The sequence below is a fragment of the Myripristis murdjan genome, chromosome 15, assembly GCF_902150065.1.
Source record: "Myripristis murdjan chromosome 15, fMyrMur1.1, whole genome shotgun sequence".
NCBI lineage: Eukaryota > Metazoa > Chordata > Actinopteri > Holocentriformes > Holocentridae > Myripristis > Myripristis murdjan.
Genome location: NC_043994.1, coordinates 9,703,183 through 9,728,977, shown reverse-complemented (window position 1 = coordinate 9,728,977; position 25,795 = coordinate 9,703,183). Strand labels below are relative to the sequence as shown.

General features: G+C 42.1%; 2 protein-coding genes across 4 annotated transcripts; one reads left to right on the top strand and one right to left on the bottom strand.

The window, feature by feature from the left end:
- Nucleotides 1-45: 45 nt before the first annotated feature.
- LOC115372444 (transmembrane protein 41A-B-like) lies at nt 46-9,660 on the top strand. Its single transcript, XM_030070345.1, has 5 exons — nt 46-449; nt 5,459-5,609; nt 5,737-5,898; nt 6,682-6,820; nt 6,915-9,660. The coding sequence occupies exons 1-5, from the start codon at nt 301-303 to the stop codon at nt 7,148-7,150; spliced, it is 837 nt and encodes a 278-aa protein (XP_029926205.1). The 5' UTR covers nt 46-300; the 3' UTR covers nt 7,151-9,660.
- A 232-nt stretch (nt 9,661-9,892) lies between these two features.
- gpr155b (G protein-coupled receptor 155b) lies at nt 9,893-23,705 on the bottom strand. Of its 3 annotated transcripts, none has more exons than XM_030070341.1 (20): nt 23,602-23,705; nt 22,733-23,045; nt 22,179-22,326; nt 21,197-21,326; nt 20,919-21,097; nt 20,623-20,775; nt 19,953-20,020; nt 19,203-19,374; nt 18,804-18,959; nt 18,567-18,650; nt 18,071-18,194; nt 17,837-17,921; nt 17,048-17,138; nt 16,526-16,754; nt 16,082-16,159; nt 15,724-15,878; nt 15,247-15,342; nt 14,993-15,057; nt 14,633-14,770; nt 9,893-13,673 (listed from the first exon to the last, which is right to left on the bottom strand). In XM_030070341.1, the coding sequence occupies exons 2-20, from the start codon at nt 22,885-22,887 to the stop codon at nt 13,058-13,060; spliced, it is 2,922 nt and encodes a 973-aa protein (XP_029926201.1). In that variant the 5' UTR covers nt 22,888-23,045; nt 23,602-23,705; the 3' UTR covers nt 9,893-13,057. The 3 variants fall into 3 exon arrangements, with proteins under 3 accessions (XP_029926201.1, XP_029926200.1, XP_029926202.1); XM_030070340.1 differs by having other exon boundaries at nt 22,733-22,976; nt 23,602-23,701; XM_030070342.1 differs by having other exon boundaries at nt 13,542-13,731; nt 22,733-22,976; nt 23,602-23,701.
- Nucleotides 23,706-25,795: the final 2,090 nt, after the last annotated feature.

Genomic DNA, 25,795 nt, shown 5'->3' with positions numbered 1-25,795 from the left:
AGAGAGTGTGTGTGTGTGTGTGTGTGTGTTACCCAGTGTCAGAGTTGTGGCTCGCCGGTTGCCATGTGATCTGTCCGTCCAGATCAGCCGAGCCCGTCTCAGAATGTCAGCCGTCATTTGGAGCCATTTCTCGGTGGGCTGCAACAACCGAGACATCAGACATACCGGGTCTCGAAGGCTGCTGACGAAAATATAGAGCTCAGACTTTCCCAAGTAAACTTTACCTCTCAACTTTCCCTGCTGCCTGCGCCGAGAGCGGACCTGCTGTTGCGGTGAACCGGGACTGGCTGGCCGGGAGAAATGCACTCCTTATCGGGACTGGTGGCCGTGGTGGCGGCGGCGACTTTCTACCTCTACCTGCTGTCCTCTTACCTTCCGCCGGGGCCGCAGCAGCTTCACCCGGAGCCCGGGGGGGAGGAGGGCCAGGGCGCGGGAGTTCACGAGTACAGGTGGGAGCACCGGAGACAGGAGGACACTTTGTAAAAATGCTGCCAGAAGGCCTAAAGTTAATTTCTGTACATTAAGTGGTCAGTGATAACGTTACAGCCCAGCCATTTTTGACTCCACTTGAACCACACACTAATAAAGTTAGCTGCTTCGGAAGTAACATACTACCACCACCAGTGTTCCTCAGGAAACTCTAGTCCTTTACATTTCCTCACATATTATAGCTGTTACCTCATTAAAACTGCAAAAAGTAGCTTAACTCAATACAAAGGATTACCCTAATGTTTTCTGCTTACTTTCAGTCACTGACACATTAGGCTACTGGGTCATATTTTAAGTGTAAAGTTCGACCACACATACAAAAAAGTGATTTAAAGTTCAGGAAATCTGTGTCACGTTCGCAGGCAAACACAAAAAGACAGACAAAAGCTGCCAGAATAGCTGTATGAATTTCTGCTCTTTACAAGTATTCCCAGAGATAATGCTCTAATTTTTCTTTAACCATCTGGAGGCCTAAGTGTCTGTAGACTAATAAGAAGATATTGTTTTTTTAGGTAATGTGCAGTTGTGGTTTTATGTAGAACTAGTATTCTGTCACTATTCAGCCCTCACCACCACTCCGTTGTATTAGCATACCATGGACAGGTGATAGCAGAAATCTAGGTGAGGCCTCCATGCTGTCAATAAATCAGTAATGCAACTTTAATTTTGAGATAGCAGTATAAGTAGCAGGAAGAAGGTCCTGTTCTTCTACTACAAACTGAACAAAAGTGTTCAGAGTGAACTGGCTGTGACAGAGGAAATCTGATGGGGAAAAAAAAAAAAAAAAAATCACTTGTAGCGTATTTGTCCTCTTTATTCAAGCCCAGGCAAACCGGAGCTGGTGATGCTGAGTGATGCTGTGGGGTCCATGGGGTTTATGGGAAATGTGGTTGTAATTTTTAGAAATACAAGCACAAAGTGTGAGATGCAGGAATGAGCAGGGCTGAGGAGTCTGCAGGTAATCATTCAGCCACTCACTGCAGCAGCTGAAGTGACAGTAAAAGACAAAAGTTGCATTGCATCCTCTCAACCATGATCTCATTTGTTTATAGCAATTATATCAAAGTATAACAGCTGATTTGACGATGACACGTGGATGTGTGGATTTACATCAGCAGAGTGGCTCAGTGGCTGGTGGTGATGCCCATGTTTGAATCTCAGTCCTGGTCCTTGCTACATGTGTTCGTGTTGGTTTCCTCCCAGACACTGTGGGGGAGTACTGTGTTTTAAAATGGAATCGCCTGTGAATGTGAGTGATTCCCTATATGTTTTAGCCCTGTGATGCACTAAAAACACCAGTCCAGGGTGCTTCCCGGCCTTCGGGCTGATGAATAACTCCAGTCTTCTGTTACCCTGCAAAAAAAGTAAAGGCAATGAATGAAAAGAAAAGGAGTGTTTAAGCCATTTACCCAAACTCCAATTAATTCTGGGTTGCTTGTTAATTGAATAATGTGAGATCTGCTTAAATTCTGGCCTTTTCTGTCCACACTGATTAGGTAATATCAGATATGTGTCAATTCAGGGGAAAAAAATCAGAATTGGGACAGTTTGAGGTGCACTGCAAACCCAATGAGAGCAAAATAAAGTAGTGTGTGGTGCTCTCTCCTCTCCTTCCTCTCCTTCCTCTCCTTCTCCCTCTCTCCGTCTTCTACTCTCATCTTCTCGACTCCCGCTGGCTCACATTAGGGTACATTTTGCACTGATCACATTACTCCTCAGAATGTGTGTCTGTGTGTGTCATAGTGTGTTTAAGCATGTGTATCTGTTAGTGTGCTGTGTGTGTGTGTTTCTTAAAGTGTAGCGTTAGTGCATGTGTGTGTGTGTCCTGTAAGTGGTATTTTGCAATGTGCCAGACAGTCAAATGTGAAGTCGTCGAGGGATGATAGAATAACGCCAACCAAGATGTTCTGTGGCCAAGTGTATCACTCAGCCCGTGTGTGTGTGTTTGTGTGTGTGTGACAGAGAGTGAGTGTTTGCTCTTACACCCTGTAAATAGATATTATTCATTTTATACAGTTACTTATCAAGTCATTTACCCTGGCATGAATGCACCCAAAGAAATGACGTGTGTGTGAATTTGTGTGGGTCAGCTGGTGAAAGGCCATTAAAATTAAGAGACGTAGTCACTGGGGGAAAATTTGCACTTAATCTCGCCAAGTGATTACCGGCATGAAAATAAAGCATATTATGTTCTGATTAAGTTATATTAAGTTCTGAGTTAAGACATTTGCCTTCAATTGGATTGTAGATGCTTGCTTTTTTATCTGTGAATTTCAGAGAACAAAATCCAACTTTTTATATTGCTTTTCGGATGAATATCCTTTTCTTATATAGATTCCAGTTTTGTACAAAATACTGACTTTTCTGACAGAAAATGCACACCTTTGTCTCTCCTCTTTGTGAAAATTTTATTTGCAGTCACTAACTGGTCCAAAGTGGATTTTCCATAATTTCTGGGGGATGTTAACTAGCAGCTCTTTTATTTATTACAACTACAAATGCATCTCTTCCTGTTTGAGTTTTTGCCAGGGAAGACTCAGTCCCTCAACACAGACTGACAAAAGTAAAAGCTTACATGAACAGGGCTGACTCAGCAATAAAATGTTGCAAAAGCGACATTTATGGCTATAGAAATATGGATTTTTACTTAAATTAAAGAAAAATCTCCACCTGCTGCTCCATACAAGTGTGACAGGTCCTTCAGGCTTGACCTGTCAGTTCCTTCCCTGCCATGAGAACGAGCACTTCAGTGGAACTGTTTTTCTTCAAAATGAATAAAGATTGCCTGGCCGGGGAAACAACACGATTTCGAGTGGCGACCCAAAGCTGAAAAAATGTTTTGAAGGATGCACAGCAACACGTTTGTTTGGGATGTATTATCAACGCTCTTTTCCATCCCTCTTCCTCGCTAACAGCTGGAACTATTTTGTTTCTGTATCACTACACAACAGCTGTATATTAGTTTAAAGACCTGGTAGGGTGGAGCTGTTGCGTAGTGATACAGAGACAAAGTCCTTGGGTGTTTTGAAAGGCGCTATATAAATCTAAGTTATTATTATTATTAGTAGTAGTAGTAGTAGTAGTAGTATTAGTGTTATTAAAGTAGTTCCACCACCTAGGAGCCAAGACACCGGGAAAACAGTGCTGATCCTGAATTCCCAACAAATGTGTGCTTTGTTGGTTTAGCTCCAATGTTGTGTCGTAGGACGTTCGCTTGATTGGACAGTTAGCCAATCCAATGACGGACAGATGTTTGATCCAGTCACCTGGTACGTAGTATGGAAACATCTGTCACTGCCATGCACTTTCCAAATGGTTTGGACAGTGCCCAGACTGTGTAGGTTATGTGTGGTTATTGTTGATATAGATGAAATCAAACATCACAATATCTTTAGCCACATACCTCGATACCAATGTTGACTGTTGGTGCTTTCATAAACTATTTACACACAAGATTTTTGCCAATCATTAATAATGTGGATATGATGACCAAGCAGGTAGAGACAAATAATTAAACAGCTAGTGCTGTGTAGTAAGCAGAAAACTGCTTCCCTTTACTGTTTATGCAGCCTTTATGCCATATCACGATTTTACAATATCTGAAATCCCAGACAGTGTCTAGTATCATATCACAATATCTATTAGCTATCAATATATCGCCTAGTCCTAATTTCATGTAGTGAACAACAGAATCACAGTATGGCTGTGCCGGATTAGCAGATACCACCATATGGTTAAGAACTCAATGTGTAATAAGCACATATTTATCACTGAGCCAGCTGATGATGGCAACTATGTTGGCTCATTCATAAAATAAAGGTGCTTATTCCATGTTTTTTATTGAGCAGTTTATTGAGCAATTTTGCGTAGTGCACCTTTAAAGGACAGATATTGTTTTGCTGTTTCTGATGTCACTACATCTCACATCACTGCCACCGAAATCCAGCAGGATGGACTCGCTCATGTCCTCTTTCCATGTCTATCCACATGATCTAAAGATTCAAATCCAGTTTCACTGCTCCTCTGTGTGTGTGTGTGTGTGTGTGTGTGTGTGTGTGTGTGTGTGTGTGCACATATGGAAACAGAAAATATATCTCATGGGGTCATGCGTAAGCGAAATTAAAGTGCCCACCCTGGCATATTTCCCCCCTTAAATACACAGCCTGGTACAATCTCAGGTGTCAGAGTGCCCACCCCACATCATCGTCACCCCTCTGACCAATGACAGAGCAGCATGCTTGTCCAACGACCAATGGGAATAAGGAATGCTGAATGTCAAGGCAGGTGGTAGAGGAAGCTGGCCTCTTGAGTTTCAGGGGGATTTTGATGTGTGTGTGTGTGTGTGTGTGTGTGTGTGTGTGTCTTCTGACCCTCTACTCAAGTCTAGGCTAACAGGCAGTGATGGCTATTTCTGTCCCTCAATCAAGCATATCCTGTTACCCCCACGTCCCCTCTAAACACACACACACACACACACACACACACAAACACACACACACAGGCTCTCAGTCTTTCCATCACCTTCTCTTTCTCACACTTAGCTGTATTTATTTCCGGATGTGTGTTTAAAACGAGTTAGCCCTAAGTGTTTTAAGGTGTTTCGGGGAGTGATTCCTGGCTCTCATTGTGAGATGTTTTTGATCCTCAAAAATCTTATTTTTAATCTTTTATTTTGGCGACATGTTTGGTCATCACTGTGGTGTTTTTGCATTGCACTTTTCTTTGATCAAAAAAACAAAATAAACCTGAATCTACCTCTAATAAAATGCAGCAAATCACTGAGTAGACATAGATAAGACGTAAGACGTGTATAAAAAAAAAAAAAAGTAAATTCCAACACTCTATCTCAAATAGCTGCTGGGGTGTGTTGTGCATCACCAGCTGATGATATGTAACAGTATCTGAGGGTGTTAAATGAGTCAGTAAACTGAATGAAGCCAGTCATGTGCTGTTGTGTGTTTGTGTCCAGGCTGAAGTTCCCGTCGGACCTGGACGAGCTGCGCGAGCTGGCAGAGATGCTCAAGTTTTATAAGAGAGAGCATCACGGCTACGTTCTGCTGCTGTTCTGTAGCGCATACCTCTATAAGCAGTCTTTTGCCATACCTGGCTCCTCTTTTCTGGTGAGCACCAAGACACCCACATTCAGTAACTGAAGATCAAAATGGTCACACTTTGGATTTTAGGACTTGATAACTGGATGGATATGGAGGCATGATGCATCTCTCCCTCTGTCTCTCTGTCCTGTAGAACATGTTAGCCGGCGCGATCTTCGGGCCGTGGGAGGGTTTGGTGTTGGCCTGTCTGCTCACCACGTCAGGCTCCACCTTCTGCTTCCTGCTCTCCTCTGCCTTTGGAAAGAAATATGTGGTTCAGCTCTTCCCTGACAAGGTGGCACTGCTGCAGAGGAAGGTAGGCAGGAGAGGGGGCACAGTGTTCATGGAAAGCAGTTCACCTTTATTTTGCAGTGGCTCGATCTTCTGTTGACTTCAAATTTGGACAATGTTGTTAGTCATTCAGTATTTTTCCATTTTAACCCTTTGAGCCCTGCGCAAATTCACTTTTTTCAAAAATGTGATCAGCAAATCAGCAAGAAATAACCACGAAATTACCAAAAAATCAGTAAAAAGTTAGAAGAAAATTGCTCCAGAATTACAGATTCTTAAGGAGTCGAGAGTCTTTCTCATTCTCTTTAGGTATTTAATTATCCCACTCTGGACTGTCACAAGTTAACACGTCTTAAGATGAAAAAGATGCTTAAAAGTTCATAAAATGCCCAAGAAATTAAAAATGAGGGGTCAGAAAAGGCTCCAATAATGTCTACCTGTGTTGCAACCTATGACCTGGATTTTTTTTGCAGTGATAGCTGAGGAAAAAATCGAGCAGTTTTTGAGAAAAAAAAAAAAGGAGACTGAGAACACAGCCTCCAGCAGTACAAAATGTTGCTCTCCACTCAGCCGGCAGTAGAGGAATAGAGCATCAGCATCAACAAAAAGAAGCGAAAATGATTCAAACTGGTGTAAATATTTTATTTGCTTAAAAAAGGAATATTTACAAAAAGTCTCTGAAAACATCTTTCTTAACATAGACAAGGAAGACCCTTGAGACTCTTCTCTTTACCTCTGTTGGTCCTCTTCTTCCACTTTCTGTCTTTCTTGTCTTTTCTCCCTCTCTTCCTCCTCCTCCCTCTGTCAGGCAGAGGAGAACCGCAGCAGTTTGTTCTTCTTCCTCCTTTTCCTTCGTTTCTTCCCCATGACTCCTAACTGGTTCCTAAACATCACCTGTCCCATCCTCAACGTCCCTCTGCCCATTTTCTTCTTCTCAGTTTTTATAGGTGAGGCCAGCACACACACAAACACACACATACACAGACCAAAGCACAAACAGAAATCCCCTCTCACCTCCTGCTGCCTGTTGCCTCCTCGCAGGTTTGATTCCCTATAACTTCATCTGCGTTCGTACGGGCTCCATCCTGTCAGAGATCTCCTCCCTGGACGACATCTTCTCCTGGGGGACGCTGGCTCAGCTCCTGGCCATCGCCTGCATGGCGCTCCTCCCCAGCGCGCTGATCCGACGCTACAGCCAAACTCACCTCAAGCTGGACGGCATGGAGAGCAACGGTCCCAGTAAGGCCGAAGTCCAGCAGGACCGGAAGAGACGATGATCCGGGATGAGACAAGATTCGGGGGGCTTCAGTCTCCTAAATGCAGCGTCATGTCAGAGGAATGTGAAGAGACTCGCTCTAATGGTAGACCCTCTGCCTCCTCCAGCTCTGTGACTTCTCTAAGGGCTCATCAGAGGCTTTTTGATGGCACACGTCACATGATCTGCTTTGAAAAAAGAACATCTTGAAACTACTTTGGGTCATGCTACAGCACACTTTTAAAGTTCACTTCGGTCTCCCAAAAACCTCAAAAACCTTGGCAGTGATACACAGGCAACATTTCTGTTCTGTGGATGGGTCAAGCATTACAACCTGAATACCTCTATTTTCAGTGAAAACCTGCAAAAATATATTTTTTTCAGGAAGGAGGATAATTTTCTTCACTGATGTTTACTGGGTTTCATCATGTTTTAATAGCACAGTGCACAAAAACCCACTCAACATAAATGAGCATTTCTTTAAGATCTTTAAATTTTGAGGATTCCCGTCTCTTTGTAACATTGCCTATCTACATGTCTTGAAAATGTTGCCTGGCTATTAAGGTGTGAAGATTGTGGTTGTTCCATACAGTCACATGAGAAGTGAGATTGCCTTAGTACCAAAGCCTTTTTTTTTTATTCATGCATTCATGCCTTGTTGCCTTTGATGAGAAGAAGGCTAACCAGGATAACGCTGTGAGAGAGAAATAAAATCCTCTTAACACAGGACAAACAAACAAATGGGTAAATACAGTTAATGGACTGATAAAGTAAGGATAATTACAGCTGGGAAAATGATCAACTTTGAAAGCTATAGACATTTCTGTTTGGATTGAATAACCATTCAGGGTTTTTTTTTTCTGTTAATGCTGCAGAGCTGCAATCTGTGTTTCATGTCAAAGGCAAAGCCTGTATATCTGATTGAATTCACACATACACACACACACACATAGCAGCACATACACACCCTATGTCACCATTTCAAAACTGAAACAGACCTCAAACAAGCAAGTTTGTCCAAAGACTAAAGAATGAGTTTTGATGTTGGCAAAACTGACTCAAAGTCTGACCCCATATTGTTGATTTCTGCTTCCACATTTTCCCTCAAGTAACATTTTAATGATTTGTTTTGCAACTTGACACCACTAATGATTTCTGCTAAGTGGGCTGTAGTGTCTTACACTCTAAATTGGCCACTCGGTCTGCCTTGTGTTCAAACTGAGTTGAGCTGGCCGTGATACTGGAAGCCTCGCTGCACTGCTTGTCTGGTTTGCAGTCATCGACGTTACAGAAACCTCAGATCTCAGTGCATTATATAGTTTAACAATCTGCTTTACATTTTACTGCATGTTTGGCCCCTGAAATGTGTTTCAAGATACTTCCAGTGTGTTTCTGTCTTAGCCACAGCTGTTCTCAAGCACTTTTACCTCTGTCTTACCTTTGGCTGCGTTCACACAGGAACAAGGTCATCCGGCTTGTACCTACATGCAGGCTAAATGTGATCTGTTATCATTAACACTGCAAGCAACCAATAGAGGGCATTTCAAAGCTAACAATATTATTGTGCATTGATCTGAAAATGTCATCCTCTGTTCCTGTGGATGTGCAGACTTTTTACTTAATCCATTACTCCTCTGTTTGTTCGCTTGAGTGTGATTTTGCACTTTATGTCCATGGCTATCAGTGTGACTGAATTACTTTCAATGTTTATTAAGGTGTCATTTTGAAATTGCACTATTTATTCTAAGTATTTTTCGTAGCATTTTGCCAAGTTGTCTTTAGCTGTGAAACTGGAGCTTCTTACCAAAAAGAAACACGATACTGTAACGCTGAAGTGGAATGCTGTTGTGTAAAATTGGATTTTCACAAATGTACTGAAGGCAGAGTCAGTGCCCTGAGGAGAGTGGGGCTTTGTTCCAAAATGAGATTTGACTATTTAAAAAATACATACTCCAAGCACAAAGTGACTGATAGCACAGAGAAGGATGACATGCAGGGAAAGGGATTGTATGGAAGCAGTTTGAGCAGGCACAGTGCCAATGCACATCTGTGAACCCCGGGGCCTTACTGATATCAAAAACTAACATATCTGTAGTTGAACTATCAGCGGGTGAGTGTTTCAGAGCCTTACAACACTAGATGCATGGTTTACAAAGCAGCAATGTGCTTTAGGAGGTAAGACACGTGTTGTCATTCAATGTTTCTTGGAGCTTTCAAGAGGCATTGGTCCCAGGATAAGAGGCTACACGTCTTCTCATTCTTTGACCAAAACAGTAGAGGAAGAAAAAGGACTCCAATTTGCAGGAGAACTAACTGAATGTGTGTAGAGAAGTGTTTTACAAGGAGAACCTGTGGTGTTTGCTGTTGCCTGCAGCTGAAGCCAAGTCTTATCAAGCTAGCGTACCAAAGACATTTTTTTTTTTTTTTTTTAAATAAAACATTTTACTTCTCATCTGGCTGTCCTTACATTCCACTGACCATCCTGCATCTGGCAGCACAAGATGTCCAAACTTGTAATGTCAAGATGTCAGCCTATCATTAAAATTACATCTGTCACATATTATGATATACAATTTACTCCTGAAAACATAAAGGCCTGCAAGCTAACATTTGTCCAAATTGTTAATTCATGTAGTTATTACATGGACTTTCAAATCGTTACTGGTGCTGATGTTAAAATATGATAAAACACTAGCCATCTTCTAAGGTCATGCTCTCAGTCACATTTAATTAAAATAACACTGCATAATGACACATGGCATTCTGGATGCAAATAGTTTATTTGTGCCTTTGTGGTTACAGTCGAACCTGATTGACTTACAGCAGTTCAAACAAGACAGCCAACCATATATAGTCACACTGATCCTATTTATTATGAACACACACTGTCACACCTTTTCTATTAAACTCTCCTGCTCTGTCACGGAACCTCACTTACACACATACACACACACACAAACAATTCTCTTCTCATATCTTCTGATAAAAGTCATCTTTATAATTAACTTGTGTCATTTGGCTATCGGTCCAAACAAGGCCTTGAAGTGGATTGCATGAAATGTGTCGTTTGGCAGGAGACACAATGATGAGCCATATATGCACATGTAAATGTCTGGCCTCTTTGTGACAGGAAGAGGTGGCAAAAAAAAAAAAAAAAAAAAAAAAAAAAAAAATCAGAAAACAACATATCCTCTTTTTGGACGCTGTGTTCTGACCCTGAACTGGCAGCCGGTTGAACACTACACTCTCATTAAGGATGTGTCACTCTCCAGTGTCAATAACAACATATGCTGAGCAAATGTGCTGCTATAAACATATGTTGCCCTGATAAGTAACACGAGTGTCTGACACATGAATGGATTCAAAACAGGCACATCCTTTCCAAGAGAATGTACAGCCAAGAGGACACAGCACTGGCAAATTTTCTTTAATTCACAAGTGTACATGATAAAACATGGATACTGAAGAGAACGTGCAGTGAAATTTAAAGTCACTGCATCACTACTCGTGTTTTCAATCTGCAAATTGACCTCATTTGAATTAGCTAATCAGCCAATCAGGGTCCAGTATTGAGACTGTTCTGTCTGTGTCAACTGAGCTATTCAAATCATTCAATACATTGCCTTTTAACTTTGGAAAACACTGAAGAATATGCTTATCATGAGCCACAGTACATCTGGAAACACAGTCACCATCATTTGGAACAGGTGGATGCAACTTTAATCATGTAACACTTTTGCTAATCACAACCCTGTAGTTTGTTCTTGCTGATTCTGTGGCATTTTGGGAATGTGAGACCCACCAGCCTGCAGTCAGCTCCACCAATCACAAGCCTCTACTTAACTTGGTAAATCACATGTTAACGCATTAACACAACACTCCCAGCTCAGCAGGCCTGGTGTGAGAAGGCTGTACACGTCTCATTTTGAAGCATTAGATTAAAAAAAAAAAAAAAGGAAATAGTAATAATAATGACTAGGATGGCAGGTGTGCTTTATTTCATAGCTTCTGTGAACAAAAAATACACATCAGGTCCAAAGGAGCCTTATTCCAGACTTCCTGTTTCTGCTCATGGCATTTCGGTGTGCATATATTATATTCCACCTCCCACAATCCCTCCTACACAGTGTAAACTTCATAGTAACTGCAACACACATCAACAGTAGCTTAGCTAGCAAATAACAGGTGTAGTGTAGTTTATGCCCTCAGTTTTTCACGTTTTGACATTATTCCAACTCAGTGATACTACCTGCAGCTCAATGCCCAAAATAAGAACTATTTCACACGTTAAAGTCCATTTTAGTGGTTTGGTTGTAACAAATCCATGCAGTGGCAAGCAAGACTGCTCTGCCAAAATAGTCAGAACTTTTTTAGCTACACAACTATGTCCAAGGCCATATCAGTGATGTGACTGTATTGATCCTATGTAGGTGTATAACCTTAAGTCGTAAATTTAAATGCACAAAGGTTTTACAGCTAAAGGGCTCCAGTATTAACAGTGTCTGTTTTGGTGGTATGACTGTATCAAGTCCATTCAGAGGAATTCGCAGGATTGGTCCAAGGCGGGAAACTGACTTTTTCATCTGCTGGCCACAGGCAGCCTTCCTGGAAAAAACTGACATGCTTGAGACCACATCAGAAACTTAAGCTTGTAGGCTGGGTTTGGCTTCATGGTCACGCAGCTCCTAGGCTGTTCTGGTGGCCCCTGGGTGCTGCTTATCTTATAGGTCCGTTATAATTTTGTTAACCTGTTTCAAGGTTCTGCTCTGTACACACGGCACTCATTGCATGTCTGTCCATCCTGCGAGAGGGATCCCTCATGTTGCTCTCCCTGAGGTCTCTTCATATTTTTCTCCCTGTTAAAAGGGCTTTTTTTAGGGAGTAGTTCCTTATTTGATGCAAAGATCGAAGGACAGAGCATGTTGCACTGCTGTAAAGCCCCCTGAGGCAAACTTGTAATTTGTGATACTGGCCTATACACATAAAAATTGACTTGACTAAAACTTTATGTCAGGTTGATGTCAGGTTGAATCCATTTTAAATTTTGAGGCAAGTCATGCTAGTGCTCAAACTGCCAGAACTATCTTCTCTGTTAATTTCCCACCGTGACTGAGACCATTCAGTGAGGTTACTATACCCTGTACCAAACATAAATACTTCATTGGTGAGGGAGATACACAATGCAACAACAACACACACCGTCAGCAGCCATATCACAAGACAAAAATCCACTGGGTTGCATAATAAAAACACATGGAAAACGTCATAGTTCAGTCAGTGCATAAGGCTAAGCACAGAGCAGAAGTCTGCACTTTTCTCAGTCATGCAAGTAAGTCAACATAGACTATTGTGGTTAAAAGACATAGCGTGCATACCATGATTTTGAAAAACAGGTTTCATTTCACTTCATGTCACCTGAAAAAAGACAATAACCTTGTTGGCTGTTAGTGAGCAAACCCAGGCTCACGTGGCTAACAACAGGGTACAGCATGGCTTCAAACTCTGCTCCTGCTGTGATGTCGATGAGAGATGATGGATGGCACCCATTAGCTTATCTGACCTTCACACTTTTGAAAACACAAAACATCCACATAAAGTCCATCAGTTTAAATCAGTGTTGGTGAAATAAATGGCAATTCTAGGAGGGAAAAAGGGTGTCTCGGTCACATCTTACAGTTTTTTTCTCTCTTTTGTATCTCTGGACTGCTCTGGTAGCTTAGTGGAGTGCAGCATCATTTTAAAAATCTTCTGAAGGATAACAGAAATCAAAAATCAAAAACAAAAAGGAATCCAAAGCACCTGGTTAGGAGCCAGAAGAGGTCAAATACTGGCAGGCTCTTGCTGTCTCCTCTTCTACTTCTTCCTCCTCTTCTTCCTCTTTCAACAAATTCTAACGTGTCATTTTCTGTCTTTCACCTCTCCCTCTCATTCATGCCATGGGCCTCCCTCTCCTGTCCACTGCCCCGTCCCCAGCCCCTCTCTGCTGGGTGAAGCAGTACAGCAGCGTGGGGTCGTCCTTGAAGCCGAACTCATGTGTCAGGTGATGTAACACTCCTCCCTGTTGAAGCTGGCCGCCGTAGAGCCGGGCCTCGCCTCGGTCCGCACACAAACCCCTTCCAACCAGCCAGTCCACCAAGTCACTGCCTGGAAACAAGCCTCCAACATCAGACAGGGGGTGGGGGTGTGGATGGGGTGAACTTGGAGGGCAGCATTGGGATTGCTGGTTTAGGCAGCAGGGATTTGCTGGGTCACGAGCTTCGTTTTGGTGTTGGCTTGGGATAATCTGCTCCTCAGGAAGGTCTGGGTTGGGAACAGGAGCTCGGTGCTCACTCCCAGGCTGCAGGTGGGTCAGTTGGTCCTGGAGGTGGCGGGTCTGAACCCTGAGGTGTGTCTGATCTTGTCCCAGACGGGGATGGTGCTTCTGCTGGGGTAGGAACCAGGGCTGGTGGGGGTGGGAGTATCGGTTCTCACCCAATCTAAATACACTGTTCTCCACTCCACCTACTCCTCCTGCTGCTGCTGCTCCTCCTCCTCCTCCTCCATACCTGTCATTATCAGAGGAAGGATTCACCTGTCGAAGCGCTCACATTCTCACCTGAGCCACTGAGGGAGGACAGAGAAGGGGAGAGTAGAGGAAATGGCAAACAAAGAAAACAAAGGAGGGGCAAAGAGATGAAGACAGGGAGGAACAGAAAAAGGTAGAATTAGAGCAGAGAGTTAAATGAAAAAAGTTAGGGGACAAGGAAAAGGGAATTAAAGAAGAAGGGGAGAAAGGGGAAAAGGAAGAAAAGTGAAGAAAGAATGTGTTAGAAAAAGAAGGAAGCAAAGAACAGCCCCAAGAGCACCTGAAACATTGAGAAAATGTTTTAGTGGTAGAAGATTATTTTAATGCAACACTGGCTAAACCAGACAATGTTGCCACACACTCTTTGATGTAAAATTTCACATTCTGAATATGAAATATGTATGATTTCACATCATCCATCTTCTGGCAGGAAACTGTTTGAAACGCCTGTGTGCTTTTGGAACTGGACAAGTCTGGCTGGATTTGACCACTGTTGCATTTTGATTTTCTCCTGTTGTGTAGAAATAGACTTTTTTTTAGCATTCCTGACCACCAGACATTAAAAATATTATTACAGCTTTTAAATAGCTTTCAGCAACACAGCACTGTGCTTTAGAGGGATTTTGAACAACTCATCTGTGCTAAAAAAGTTATAATGGATAGAATATTACTTTTCAGGTCCTGCCTTCAAGTGTCTGCCTGACGTTTGACAGACTAACCCGTGATTTTTTTTTTTTTTGTAACAACATGAAACTAGAAAATGTCAGCTGCTATGTGTGCAGCTAGAGAGCAAGATACATTGCAGTTGGACTTGTTTTTATGAGCTGGTTTCTACATTTTTAGTTCTCATGTTCTCCAACACAAAGCGGTCTGTCTACATAGAAGATCAAATGAATGTAGACATATGTAAACACACACCATACACACTAGCCTTTGTACCTGTGCGTGTGCACAATGTCTTGGACACACTGCTCTTTGTGGTAGCGGACAAACTGGGTGCAGGTGAGTCTGACCTCCTCTGGTACGACTGAGGGACTCAACTCCTCACTGTCCCGGCCCTGCCACAGGCCTAGCAACCTGACGCAGACACACATAATAACAATCCCAATAATTATGATACCAATATCAACTTCAATATCAGTAAGAAAAGAAAGAAAGATAGAGACTGAAAGAGAAACAGAGATTTTATTTTTGTTCTGTGGTTCAGAGTGATGTTTAGCCCATGATTTTATACCAAACAATTACAGGAATCATGAATGAACTGGATGACCTGCTGATCATCAACAAGTCTGAGCTCACCTCTTCTTGAATGGCAGGAGGATGAGGTGTCTGTCCAGGCCAAAGATCCCAAAGGAGAGGAAACCCTGGGAGAGAGCGAAAGAGATAAATAGATAATAAAATAGATAATAAAAGAGATAATAAAGTAATAAAACAGAGAGTATTGAAACTGCTGGAACACAGTGGTGAGATGCATCATTTTACTGCTACTCCAAGACAAAGAGAGCTGGAAGACAAACGCCTTCACACGGTCTCACACAGAGACAGAGTGGTACCTGTCCATAGTTGGCCACGGCACAGAAGAACTGCAGTTCCAGGTAAAGTCTCCCTGGATCTCTGTTGAAGAGCCACCACAGACAGCTGGACAGGTTCTGCTCACAGAAAAAAAGATACAGACTCTCACCATTCACTCAGCCAGACATTTGTAATATGTAGCTCACAGCTGCCCAGCAAATGTAACTTTTCCTGAAGTTGTTTGAGATTCATTTAATTTAAAACAACAAAAGGCCGTTTGTTAACTGAGACAGTGTACAGTGAGCAGCACATGCAGAATTTGGATGTGACACATTGGTCTTCTTTACATGCACTATTACCATTAACATGTGTTTGGCAGTATCAGATACAGACACAATCCAGATGCCAGATTATATTTTTACTCCTGCTAATTTGGTAGTTGACCTCTCTGTCTTACATAAGCTGTACTAACACACACACACACACACACACACATTAGCAGAGTATTTTATCCGCACCGCTAACAGGCTGACTATGAGCAGCAGACACAGCAGCACGTGTCTGACTGTCTGTTTATCATCATGGGCTTCAAGTCCGGGTGGTGGCAGGTCCAGCGGCTGCTCCATGGAGGAGGCACTCTGCTGCTGGCCATCATACAGCGCCCCACTGTGGCCTGGAGGGGAAGACACGCACAAATATATTCACAGGTAAACACAAAACAACAATGCTAAATACTGAACAGACAATAGCACAATTACTAAAGAAGTGAGCTGAAGCTCGTCTTCTATGATTGTATTTTATTTTGTGTGTTTTGTGTTAATGTATTACATGTATTATGTTATATGTGTCACCTGTATTTCCATGTGTTTAACTTACCTGTACTGTGTGTGTGATCCCTCTGTGTGCTGGCTATCATGTCAGGTATGGTCTGGAGAGGAGAGCAGCTGTGGAAGTCTGACAATAAAAGATAACCAGGAGAAAGATCTACTTAAAAATGACCAGGAGTTCTCCACAAGATACTATCCAATGATTTGTTAGAGTCAAGCAGTCTGATTGGTCAGACACTTGGTGCTAATAAGCAATAGTGGGCGACAGTTGCTTGTAACAATGTCTGTGGATTTCTCCTAGGGTTTCCAGTTCGTTTAATTTCTACCACCACAGTTTCAAACAGTACTTTATTACAGTACCATATTATGACATACATACTTCATCAGTATTACAAGTTAGGGTGAGTATTTGTATTTTTGTATCAACTATTCTTTAAATTTACCAGCAATCATACACTAAACATGACAAGCTAGAGACACAGAATAAAGCTACCTGAGTTGATGCTGCCGTCTGACGCACTTCTCAGCTGCTCACGCTGCTGCTGCTGCTGCTGCGGCTCCTCCAGGCTACCAGGGGTCCTCAGCTCCTCGTTGATGCCAGTTACAGAGGCTCTATCCAGGGCCTGGTAGTCTCTCTGCTCCCTGCCTCCCTGACTGAGGCCCATCAGAGATATAGCACCCAGCACCAGGCTGACCGCGAGCACCACTGCTGTGCTTATTATCTAAAAATAGAATTGAAAAGAATAGAATACAATAGAATAGAATAGAACAGAACAGAACAGAATAAAATACATGAATGAGTGAGGCATTTACATCTCATCATACAGGTTCCCATCAAAGACGGAGAGAGCATCAAAAACTAGGCAAAATGGCTCTTCTCATGCAGATTTGGACATATTTGGTGTGATTGTCAGATGGGACATATTGTTTTCAAGAATTTCCCCACTGATAACTCTGCCTCACAGAAGATAAATATGAATTAATATAGAATACTACAGAAAAAAATATTTCTCACCTGAGCCCGGCCATAGAAGAAGGCGGAGTCTATGGTGTCAGTCATCCTCTCTCCTGCCATCAGAAGACCTCCTACGATCAGGAACGGAACCCTACACACACACACACACACACACACACACACACACATGCCCACGCACACGCACACAGACACATGCACACACAAAGCGGTGTATAGAGTGTTTGTTGTTTCTCTCTGGACAATTTTTTCTCTATTCTTTCTCCATTAAAAATCCCTATTCCTATTGATCAAAGTGGAACTACATCTCTTGTTTGATTTCTGAAAACGTGGACTGCTCTGACTATCTGTGCTTTCCTGTTTGAGATGTATATCCTGGTGTTGCACCCACTGTAAGTCCCTCAGGATAAGATCATCTGTTATCATGCCTACTAATGTGAATGTAAAATAGAAAACAGGGCAGCCTTTGTCAGAACAGGAAGAGAACACAATGTGAACATTTGAAAGGAACTTCATTAACTTATCTTATATGTCCACCTTTGAAAATGTATATTTGAAGGAGTAAAATCCTGAAACTGCATTACAATACATCGCTGTTTAAACCACATATTTTTGGGTCAATGGCGAACCAAATCTGTAGTTCTAATCGTTATTTTTGTTGGCTTTTCATGATGTAACCAATGTCGATTCCAGCATTAATGGCTGTTCCTGCTGTCAATGGACTGTAAAATGGAACACATTTCTAAAAAATATAGAGCGTGACGACCAGCAACGATGCTACCCAGTTAGGTGAATCCTGAAAGTGTCAGAATAGTACAGAAATGACCTTACCCCCAACCCAGTATCATGAAGACTCCAGGCCGGAGTCTCAACAGGTCATCTCTGTTAGTTAGGGCCAAGCAAAGAGGGATTAAACCTGGAAAAGAAAAACACACTAAATAATTAATGTGTACGGTCATACTTACAGGCGTGTGCAAGCGAACTAAACCTCATTAATTCATGTAATGTGTATTTGATTAACAAAAAGCTATCCATCTCAACATACACACACATATACACACTTACCCGTCCATATATATGTGCTGTATAGAGATCCATAGAGCAAGGTGAACGTGAGAACCTGGCCCAGCAGGTTATCCTCCTGTTTCACCAAAAAGTTCCACAGTATCATACTGACACACACCAGGAACTGGAGGGGAGAGAGGAGTGGGGAATGGTCAAACGAAGAAGTTGAATCACTACCTTTTTGTTAAATTTGTCATTCTTTCAGATTTTCACACATGGAAATATCCGGGCAGAGTAACTGAATTGAATGTATATGAAGCAGGAGTTGCTAAAAAAAAAACAGAGCAAGTGTGTTCAGTTGACTTCCACTGGATAAATTCAAAGGATGAAACACCAATACATAACTAAATTAAATAAAATAAAAAACACAGCAGACATGCAAGTAAAAATGTCCTTTGGCTATCACTGCAACAAAACACCACGAGGGGAAGCCACATGTTGTATGTCTTTAAAGAAATTAGGTTTCAAGTCACATGAGTTTTGAGCAGAGACGGACCTGAGCCAGGAAGAGGTTCAAGGCAAACAGATGAGGAAGTCTGTTGAACTTCTTACTGAGCAGCATCACTGCAATGGTCCACACCTGAAACACACACAAACAATTTTAATTACTCTGTATGTAAAGACACTCTCATTTCTCATTCTCATTATCCCAAATGAGCGGTGATAACAGTTAAATATCTAACCCAGGACAATAAAGATCTCAGCTTTACATCAGACGCACATACACACTCACCAGGGCTACGAGGCTGATGACGCTGATGTTGAAGCTAACGTTCTGCAGCTCTGTCACCAGGGGGGTGGGGTCCATCAGAGGGATCGTTAATAACCACGCTGACACGTACATGATTGGCGCGGACAGGAACGTGCTGATCACCATCCCTGATGTTACCTGGAGAGAAAGACAGCAGCGTTTTTTTTGTATTTTTGGTTTAAAGACAGGAAAGAAGGGCAGACAGAGGGGGTTGATGTTTAACAAAAGATTCTGGGATGCATTCTAAGGCTTATCATCACTATGAATACACAGTGGGATTGACATAATACGTAGCTGTTAGAGAATTTTGTTTTTGTTCTTTGTTCAGCATTTGTTCACAGTGTTTTTTGTACAAAGTTGTGATCAAAGTAAGTTGCTTACCACCTCCAGCTCCATGTTGTACTGTGCAGCATAGATGGCCACGCTAGGCGCAGTTGGGAAGACTCCATACAGGAAAGCAAAGTTGGACAAACTAGTGTGATTGGCACTTGTGCTGTTCACTCCCACGTCCAGTATATCCACCATGTCCTTACACACCAACGGCATCACCAGGCTGCAGAAAACAAGAGAGGAAGTGGTACTGTAACTATGGAGCGGTAACCTGCTTTACTTATCAACACCAAGTAACACAGACTTAACACTCAGCCAATTGGTATTCATCTTTCCTTAATGACTCTCAGCAGCATTTCCATTTCAGTGATTACAAAGCAGGGGACTACAGAGCACAGAAAACTTCTTCATTACTGACTGATTGGTTGGAGCAGTCCTCCAGGCTGGTAAATTAACACCAGCCACCACATGAATGCTGACACAAATGCTGTAGATACGGCTGGTTAGTCTGTCTACTCTAGCAGCCCCTTTGATTTAATCAACAATGATTTAGAGATTCTGTAAATATCCAGCCGACTGGTCATTAAAATTGTGAATTTTGGGCTACACCGGCCACTGTGTTACTTTCCTGTGTTGGCCAAATTATCCAACTCCACTGGCAAACTGTCCCTGTGCCATATTTGAAGGAGTTCTTGGTATCACTGGTGAGGTGACGGTTTTGTCATCGCAATGATACTGAAGTCATGCAAACCAAACACACATGCACAGACACAAACACAATGAGTAGTACCTCCCACTTACAGTTTGGCTGTGATCAGCAGTATCAGGGCAACTCCAGTGTCTCTGGTTAGCTTTCTAAGCTGGCCAACCTGCCACAGGAAAAAGCAACATAATGTAAGGAATTCCTTCACATTTATACAGAGCTATGAATTGCCCAAAACTACACTCAAGTAAACTAAACAAATCAATTTTTGCTTTTAAAAAAAGTAATAATAATCTGCCCAATCAAAGCTCAATTAAACTGAAATGAACTTATATGAACGATATATAAACTAAAGTACACCACATTTAAAACTAGACTGCAAAGATAGAACAAGGTTACTCTCCAACACAGCCACACTTATATAAGTGAGTTATACACTCCCTAGCCTAAGTGAGCTACTCATAGTGACCGTGCCTATGCATTCTTATAATCTGTAAGGGTTTGCGAAAAATTTTTCCACTATTCTAAACTGAGCAAAACTAATCATCTTATGGCCTTTTGTGATTTCAAAAGTACAGTATTAGTCAGACTGTTCAAACTGAAAGCTAAATTTAACCCAAATTAAACCAAAACAAATTTAAAGAAGACTAAAACAACAAAAATGTTTCTCCAAATAAGTGAATTACCCATAACTATCTATTACCACAATTAAATTAATTTAATTGTATGTAATGTGACCTACATCATACTAACTCAAACCAGACTCACCATAGTGAGGCCTAGATAAAACAAGGCTGCCCCTCCAAAGGAGTTAGCCAGGCCATCTATGAACTCTGACAGCACAGCTGGGATCCGCTGGTCTAGGGCAAAGTGGGAGACAATCCCCACCATTACCATGAACACTATGGGATTCTTCAATACCTGAAGAGAGAGAGAGGGCAAGAGGGACGTAGATTATACACCACAATCAAGCCATTTAGCTATAACATCAAACAAGGGAAGAGCTAAAAACTAAGAACACTGATTTCTTATCTCCGTTAAAGGACTACAAAACTTTTACGTACCTGTACAACTACAACTCCCAGGATGCTTATGGTGCTGCGCTGTGGTTGGCTGGCCTGCCTCCACCTCTGCACCTCACAAAGAGCGAAGCCAATGGGATTGAGGAACATGAGCGATACTGGCGCTACTAGATAGATGTACTGGAGGTACTCGGGATATGTAGTCCTGTACAAAGCATCAACTATGGGACAGACACAGAGAGGAGGGGGTGGGAAGAGCGTCAGTGTTTGCCCTTGAGCCCTGTGTTTGTCAGTAATAGGTGTGTATGTGTTTGTCTCACCTATGGGGTATCCTAAGGCAAAGTCATTGCTCTGTGTAGCAAAGATGGCGTACAGACCAGCCTTGCTGTATCTGCTATCTGGATTGGCCACCATCAGGGTCAGCACACACACCAGCACAAACACCGTCACCTACACAAAGGATGCGAGAGGACCTTTCTAGGATTTCATGTAACTAAATCTGAGTAAATCATCAGCTTGGCTAGGGAAAAGTTTACAGGATCCAAAATTAACACCATTTACCTGCCAAATACGGGTAAATTCTGGGTTTGGCAGGTAAATAAATTCAGTAAATGATTTGAAATTACAGCATAGGGCCAGGTTTACATCGCTGTGTTGTTTATGTGTAGTGGCTGAAACTAATGTGACCCTCACATGGCTGGCTAAAATATGAAGCTCAGAAGCACAGGATGTAAATAATGCATTTGCCTTATTACAAATATTTTTGGCTGGTAAAATTTCTCAGTTTACCTGCTAATGCCAGTTGAGCTAAAGTGTTCATTTTGGATCCTGAGGGTTTATTTGCAGTAACCAAGCAATAACATCTTTTAGACACAAGGTGTCGCTAGGTAATTTGATTACAGATCAATAGTCAACCAGACCATGGAGTGATACCTATGATTAAATGTGAAACAGCAGACTGCTATTCAGACACAACAGGCCTCAGAATGCATCCACTAGCCAAAAAATGTATTTAAAGCTACATAATAATGTTTATCATCTCAAAAAAAAAAAAAACCTGCTAAAGGGGTGAACTACAGCTGACTGCAGTTGGGCTTGCTTTTGGGAAAAACAAGTGGTGACAACAATTCAGTGAGATGGATGTGTGACTTCAGAGAATCTGTTGAAGTCCATGACTTTCAGTGGCCATAATACACCTCAGAAGATTCCATGATATTCCAGGAATTCCAGGTGCAGCCTGTAGAACACACAGACATAAACTCAAACATGTAAACACAAAGAAACGCACCGGCACACACCTACCTTAGCGATCAAAACACTCCACAGAAAAGCCCAGATTACATCTCCAAAGTCCAGCAGCACCATGTTCTTAAAGAGCAACGCTGGCAATGCAAACTTGGACACAAAGTTGCCCAGACCCTTCGCCTGGTTCTCTGTGATGATATCCGCCCTGCAGGAAGGCAAATATATTGTCACTGCATGAGGAACAGACACCATTAACTGCTACTGTGGTTGCTGGCTAAACATTTTCATATTTACCAGCGACTGAGATTTCCAGATTAGAACAGGACCTTTAAGTGACAGCTGGCTGGCTGCCAAAGTGGCTGCTAGAGCCAACAAACTGAACAGCCACAACATTTACATTCTGGCATTTGGCCGTTGGCTGTTTCATTTCTCACTCTGCTCACAATGCCACATGTCAGTGGCATTGTGGCATAGAGAGTTTTATTCGAATTTACTGTCTTCAAAATAATTTTAAAAAGAGCAATCAAATAAGTCTAGGTATCAACTTTACAATTTTGATTTGTTTGGTGTTTTAAAAGTGTCTTGCTAAAACTTTAAGTTGGAGCCCCTACCTGCCAGCTATATAGCCACATAATATGATCCCGAAGCACTCGAGGAGAGCAGGGAACAGCTTATCAATGGACATGTGTGGCCCGGCGGAGGACGCCAGACTATTATGGGATATGTTCTTCCCATGGATCAGCACATAGTTGTTGGCAGTTTCCATGGCGATGATGGGACCAGAGGATGGGAGCGGTCAGGTGATGATGGCTGGTGAGGTGAATACCAGCAGGCTGGAGGGAGGGTGAGAGAGACCTAGAGAGAGAGAGAGAGAGAGAGAGAGAGAGAGAGAGAGAGAGAGAGAGAGAGAGGGAAAATGAGAGACTGGGTTGAAGAAAGAGAGGGGGGTTAGAGAGGTAAACAGGGACAGAGGTGGAGGAAGAGGAGGACAAAGAGAAAGAGAGTGGGAAAGAAAGAATGAGAGAGAAAAACAAAGATACACATACAGAAAACGCTGTGCTAGCAGGGGGGAATATGTTTGTGCAGTGAACCTCTGTCCTTAATGTAGCTCTTATGTATTCATATCCATTAGCAGAGGAGCAATAACAGCAGTACTTAGGCATCTGTCACACTTACTGATGCATACGTAACGTTAGCTAGCACCGTGAAGCCAATTCGCTGGTGTTTCAAAGCTAAAAAGGTAACTGTATTTTATTAATACAAGAGAAAACTACAACAAAGCTGATGTTATGTCATGTAAAGCAGCCGTATATACAGCAGCTTTCCTCGCCAGTTCACACTGACACTGCCAGCTGACGTTAGCGCTAGCTAGGTGCATGCTAAAAACATCAGGGTTAGGTGCGTCGCCGTAAGCTATACCTTCCACATCTGGCACGAATATAATATTCATGTGGGTTTGTTCAGAAACCTGCTGGCTTACCTCTTTTACTCAGAAGACCACCGTCGTCCACAAGTGTGCGAGGTTCATCTCCGCCGCTGGCTTGCCGAGCTCGTGTTTTGAACGTTTGGAGCTCCTCTCCTGAATCTGACAGCTGCTGAAAACGGCAACTCCCTGAAATATGACTGACGGGCTCGAGAGCCAATCAGCACCGAGATAGGGTGCAGACTCCGACTGTGATTGGACAAGAGAAGAGCGGGGTCTGACACTGTGCTGCATTCATGTCATATGGGAATGATCAACCCTTACTCATTCAAAATACATTCACTTAGGGCATGATGCGTTTGAGACACAACATACATAAATGTAAATCTAAACAGATTTCATATGAGCTGACTGAATAAGGCGTAAAGTCTTATACAGGGCAGTATACAATACTTCATTGATGCAATACCAATCAAAAATATTTTTACACTCATAGTGCCATTATTGTTGTTTGGTAGTTTTATCTTGTATTTATTTATTTATTTGCCTATTTATTTAGCAAAAAATGTTCAGTTAAAATGAACAGATAGAAAAAGCACAAGAGACAGGCTTCTCTTTTCCTCATTTCAGAAAAAATACGGACAAACAAAATAATGAAAACAAAAGAATCCAAAAGTAATGGCCTCCTTCTCCAAAGTGCAGTGACAGCAGGGACACTGTGAAGTATCTCAGCGAGTCAGCTGGAGATGTCAAGGTGCCATGTCAGTCAGCTACAGCCAAGGAACAGACTACAACAGCACTCAATCACAGTGTTTTCTCTGTGGACTCACAATTGAATAACATTTAAAAAAATATTTTCCAGTCGACTCATTAGGGGCCTTTCTTGTGTACATTAAAGATATAAGTCTGCAGAGATTTTAAACGCTTTCCTCAGTTCCCTGGGATACTCAGTCTGTTCAGAGGGGAATAGACTTCAAAGCTGACTTTTATAATCCTAATGACTGATGATAACCATTCATTTAGTAACCTAGTGTTTCTTGGAGTACAACCAACTATGAGACAAACCCCCAGCCCGGCCAAGAGTCTACTCTTTCCCAGCAGCCAAATGACCAGTCAAGAATACTGATTTGAATGGGACTGGCCTTTCCAGCCTTATAAATTATGGAAGGGAATGTAACTCCTTTTTCAGCTACAGGACCCAAATGTGAGAATTTAGTTTCCAAGGCTATGATCCATTTTAATGAAAGGCTTTCCTTGTCCCATGAGAAACAGACCTGTAACCTATTTTTAGCACTGACCTATAGTTTATGCTGATCTTGTAGCATGCAGCTTGACAACTCATTACTGAGAGTGGACTTCAAGCGGAACCCCTTTTAATACAACAACACCAAGAATAAATTTTGCACCTTCTCGAAATTCTATAAACCATTACGCACACTTCCACAGCTGTAGGTAAAGCAAGAAATTTAAAAGATACATATAGATGAAAGAAATGGTTTTATACCCAAGGACTGACTTTGTTTACAGTTGGGATTGGAAACGTTTTATGTTTTCTACAAAGTGGGTGGTGATCATAAACACAGATCGCCAGAAATACTGATAAGATGAACCATAATCTGAGGTTCACATTGGACCAGCAGCACTGCGAGAAAAGTTTGTGACTTAGTGAAAGAACACAGTTGAATAACAAGCACAATGCCTAAGCCAACTGGCTATCATGCCTCACTTAATATATGCTGCTACTGAGAAGGTCCAAGACTTCCCGTTAATACTCTGCAGTTTAAGTGCAGGGCTCTGATATTTTCACCAGGTACAGTATGCCAAACTAAGCAGACATTTTCCTAGAACAAAAGTTTCCCCATTAGGACTTAGTCCCACAAGGACTAAGATTTTTCTAAGTGTTTCCTCTTTATTAGTGATGAAAGCCCCTCTTTACACTTCATATTTACAGGCAAGGGATTTTGTTACTGAGAAAATAGCAGCAGCTCTGTGTTAAAATTGAAAGAGGTGATCAAAGAAACCATAATCATAATACTGGCCAGTGTTGAACAAAGCAGCATTGTGAGCAGTACCAACACCTTAACCACTCGGTCATCGCAGCTCTTTCAGTAAGAGTATTATGGCATTTTTCAAACACTGTACCTCAAAAACCAAATGTGTTTTTGTTGTTTCATTCCACGTGGACTTGGGCAGTCATGTCCTACCAATGTTAGGAACAAAGGGCTTGCTTATTCCTCAGCTGGACAGGCAT

What these genes read in the sequence shown, in the direction of transcription:
- LOC115372444 (XM_030070345.1), top strand. Translation starts at nt 301, where the DNA reads ATGCACTCCTTATCGGGACTGGTGGCCGTGGTGGCGGCGGCGACTTTC. An exon ending in GCGGGAGTTCACGAGTACAG is followed by an intron (nt 450 to 5,458) that starts GTGGGAGCACCG and finishes GTTTGTGTCCAG; the next exon opens with GCTGAAGTTCCCGTCGGACC. An exon ending in TACCTGGCTCCTCTTTTCTG is followed by an intron (nt 5,610 to 5,736) that starts GTGAGCACCAAG and finishes TCTGTCCTGTAG; the next exon opens with AACATGTTAGCCGGCGCGAT.
- gpr155b (XM_030070341.1), bottom strand. Translation starts at nt 22,887, where the DNA reads ATGGAAACTGCCAACAACTATGTGCTGATCCATGGGAAGAACATATCC. An exon ending in TGCCTTAGGATACCCCATAG is followed by an intron (nt 21,098 to 21,196) that starts GTGAGACAAACA and finishes TCTGTCCCATAG; the next exon opens with TTGATGCTTTGTACAGGACT. An exon ending in TCTTCTATGGCCGGGCTCAG is followed by an intron (nt 16,755 to 17,047) that starts GTGAGAAATATT and finishes TTCTATTTTTAG; the next exon opens with ATAATAAGCACAGCAGTGGT.